General features: G+C 42.4%; 1 protein-coding gene across 1 annotated transcript; it reads left to right on the top strand.

Moving 5' to 3' along the window:
* The first annotated feature begins 3016 nt into the window (after positions 1-3016).
* Positions 3017-3955, top strand: LOC133893436 (auxin-responsive protein SAUR68-like). The gene has a single exon (XM_062334449.1). It carries the CDS (start codon positions 3163-3165, stop codon positions 3490-3492), a length of 330 nt encoding a protein of 109 aa, XP_062190433.1. The 5' UTR covers positions 3017-3162; the 3' UTR covers positions 3493-3955.
* The last annotated feature ends 313 nt before the right edge of the window (positions 3956-4268 follow it).

Raw genomic sequence — 4268 nt, 5'->3', positions numbered from 1 at the left:
CTGCCCATGATCGACGGTGTCCTCGCTGCCTCGCCGCCACCGCCTAGCCATCCTGCCTCCTACTACCCCCTCTAAATTCGGCAGAAACCCCAGAATTAATCAAAGTCCAGCACCGCTAACTCGCTGATAGCCACTGCTTTTGCCGTCAATGGAAGGAATTCTAGATTACTGTGGTGTGAAAATATAAAAGGCTAGTTATTGCACATTGACACCATCCGCCCCTAATTGAATAATTTGAGCGGTTTGGTGGTTGTAGAATGAGGTCAATATTGTTATTTCTCATCATACTTGTGCACGACAGATATGTGTGGACTTTTATTGTGAAACCGAGGGAGTTTGTATATATGCATGTCTATAAAAAATATATATGTATGCATGTATATATTCTCTCTCTCTCTCCAATAATATGTGATAGGCGCACTTGTGGTTTTGTGGGTCTGTGGCTGCCGCCGGTCCCTGCCCGCGCAGATCCGAGCTCGCTAGTGGCTCTCCTCTGCATGCCCAGATAGTATGTACTAATGTACCATTGCCCCTTTCGCTGTCCATCATGCACCGCTGGATGCAGCACTTGCATGCATGCTACTTCGACTTCTTCACACTACTTAATCTACCTTGGTAATTCAGTTTTTTTTTTTTATTGAACTTGGTAATTCAGTTTACTGTCAATAGTTTTAGCTCCATCATATATATCTAACGTCTTATGTGTTAAGTCCCATGCACTTTCATGCACAATTGCTTCTTTTAGGGTAGCTAGCTAGCACACTTGCTGGAAGTGAAACAAGCACTCTAATGCAAAGGTGCTTTCGAAGGTGAAGTTGGAAGCTAAAAGGAAACAAGGAAAAAACGAAATGTTGTACGTGTGTAATAGGAACATACTTGCGGGTGCATAAGTGTGTATATATGTGTCGTCGAAAAAAGGAGAACAAACAAGCAAGAGTGTATATATATATATATATATGTGTGTGTGTGTGTGTGGACCTATCCTGGTTAGGTGCAAGGACCTCCACTTGTAGGTCGTGCAGAGAAGTTGGACGATATCCAACCAAGTCACAAGGGCCGCTATAACTGGCATTGTCTCTCATCTGAGATTTGAACGACTACCCCTGAGAGTCGTTCTTTAACATTTTAGCGTTGTAGATGAGCTAATCGGAGCTGTACGTCCGGGTTTGCATTTCACTTGAGAGATCATTCGTCGATAGATGAATATGATCTTCAGATTTACAAATACTTATCAATTTTGACCAACGGAAGCGATTGTCTAAGAAAACCTATTTTTAGTACGAACTGATCATATATAAACCCTTGGTAACAAAGCCAATTATCATGGGCTCTCCGTGCGCATGAGAAAAGGGATATTAATAAGTGCATGAGAAAGTACGTCTTGGCCCAATTAAATTGGGGAGTAATGTTTGTTAATAGAGGGAGTATATATATGTACGTATATATGAAATGGTTTTGTACTCAGTGTGACTTTAACTATTCATTAGTCATGCATAACCTGTATGCTTATATATGGATAAACAAGTGGTCCAAAGTGAATCCAGATTTGCTAGCGAGGCACACGGGCAGCCTCTGCCCAGTATCAATCATGCATGGCTGCTCGCCCTTGCTGCCTGCCTACTGTTCTCCTCTGTTGACAATGTGACCCCCTATGCAATTATAGAGTTTGATTATCAGATATGGATAACGGCCGAAAAATATCCCATGCACAAAAATTCATGCAGATGCAGTGTGAGAAAAGTACAAGTGAAATATGCACTCTCTCTCCTTTTTATTTAAGATAAAGACCGTATCCAATATTCTTCTCAACCCATCAGGACAGTTGTTAAAAAAGTTATTTAAAATCCGCAATTTTGTTTCTGATAATTAATGTACTGAAGAAAATTATATATATATTTTACATGCAAAATTAGGTGAATACCATTGTAAAAATGCTCATATTGAAAAATACCATCGACAGTGAGGATGACATATAGGTCCAGGATCCACATATCATCCTCACACCCAGCGGCGGAGCCAGAGCTGTATGGCAGGGGGAGCCGGACAGAGGGGCAGTGGCACTCAGGGTACTGTTCATGTCCCGGCTACTGTTCACACAAGACAGTGAGCTGAAAGGCAAGGGGGGCCGCAGCCCAGGTTGGCCGAAGCCTGGCTCCGCCCCTGCTCACACCTATGGTATTTTCTAACTTTTAAAATTTTTATGATGGCACCTAACAAATTGCCCCTTTTACGTATGTAGTCCTACTTAAGCTCTTAAGCATTTTGTTTGCTTTTACAATAGATTATAGTAAGTCTATGGAGCTTGACAACTACCTCATCTCCATGGCCAAGTAGATCTTTCGAAAAAGGAACTCTCCGGGTATGCAGCTAGAGATTTTTTTTATTACAAGGTGAGGCATAGGCATACCACCACGGCACTCACTCATCATCAAGTGTGCTCCTATAATATATCTATAAATTTTACTACCAAAATCACTCGAATGTATGTAAATTATGAGCATCAAAATTTGAATTTACATTGTCCAATAAACTATCCTTCGTAACACTATTACTTCGGAGTAAACTTTGTAACGCTACTACTTTGGAGTAACTAAAATGTAGAAAGCATTTTCCATGTTTTCACACATAACGTAATAGTTCGGAGTTTCTCTTCCAACTCATCCGTGAATAATGGCCGTTATGGTTCGAAACATAATATATGTGTGATTGATTTACCGCAAACATTCAAAAAGAAGTATTTCGGTTTCGTGCATTTTATTCTAGGAAAGTACATTCCTTCCTCATCCATGGTTAACATCAGCAGGACCACTACTGGTCTAGCCATATTCCAATTTCCAACATGATGAGACTCTCCTCTCCTCAGTTTATGCAAATCTCTCCTCAGTTTATCCAATCTCTCTCTCTCTCTCTCTCTCCCTCTCCCCTCAGTTTGACTCTTAAACTAATTATAAATAACTAAACACGTATTTACCAATCCCAATCCTCTCCATGCAAATGCAACAATCCCACTGCCCTGATTGCCACCTATTTATACCCCCTCCCCCCACTTTCATCAGCCACAAACACAAGCTGGCATTGCTAGCAATACAAGTGCAGCACCAACATCGATCTGTGCACACGCAAACAAATAGATAAACACCAACACATCTCTGCATTCCGATCATGGTGAGGTCACTCAAGCTGACGGAGATCTCCAAGAAGTGGCACGGCGGCAGTGGCAGCAAGGTCACTTCCCCGAGCGCAGCGGCGTGCCCGCGGGGCCACTTCGCGGCCTACACCAGGGACGGTCGCCGGTTCTTCATCCCCATCGACTACCTCGGCAGCGACACCTTCCGGGAGCTCCTCAACATGGCCGAAGAGGAGTTCGGTGCCCCGGGCGGCCGCCCCATCGTGCTGCCGTGCTCCGCCGACCGCCTCGAGCAGATCCTCGATGCCATCCGAGGCGCCAAGAAGAAGTGCGCCGGTGCCGGCAGGATCAGCAAGATCTGGTAGTAGCATGCATGGATGCATTGCATCCTGCCGTCTGGTTGATTGATCGATTGATTAGTCTGTAATAACTAGATTCGATTGATTCCTTGGCGCTTAAATGCTGATTAATCTAGGCATTATGATGGATGCCTTCATTCTCTCTCTCTTTCTCTTTTTTTTTGCTGCCCTCCTAGCGATGCGGAGGTGGAGCCGTGGATGTACATGTTTTCAGGAGAGCAGCTGAGGTTGCCAGTGTGGCCAACTTGCCATGATGTAACATCTCCCTAGCTTTCCTTGCTATTTTTTTCTCTTCTTTGAATTCATTTTCTTTCGTGACTAGTCTAGCTACTGTATGTTGCTGATAAGTATTTTTGGATAACTTGTTGTGACAAATCATGAATTGTTTGATGGTCGGTGTTAAGTACATGTTGTAACATCAGTTTGTGGCTGTATATTCTAAATAATTAATCTCACGATCAAAAAAATTGCCGAGCTTCGTGTGTGTAATTTGGTTGAGCGCAAATGAAATAAATTTTTGAGCCGATAATGAATTAATTTTGTGGCATTGACCACATTGTCTATAATGTTGCCCGCCAACTAAATGAGGAGTTTTGTAACTTACAATCACTACCTCAGAATAGTTATCACATACAGTTGTTAAATCTTATCACAGATGAGTTTAATTTTCATTTGTACAAAAGTGTCTGTGTTATTGAGCTTGTCACAAACAGATAACACTTCGTCTGTAATATAACCACACATAGATAGATCTGATTAACAACTGCGTCTATAATACTTCT

Source organism: Phragmites australis, chromosome 15, assembly GCF_958298935.1.
Source record: "Phragmites australis chromosome 15, lpPhrAust1.1, whole genome shotgun sequence".
NCBI classification, from domain to species: Eukaryota; Viridiplantae; Streptophyta; class Magnoliopsida; order Poales; family Poaceae; genus Phragmites; species Phragmites australis.
This window is presented reverse-complemented; position numbering and strand designations above follow the sequence as displayed.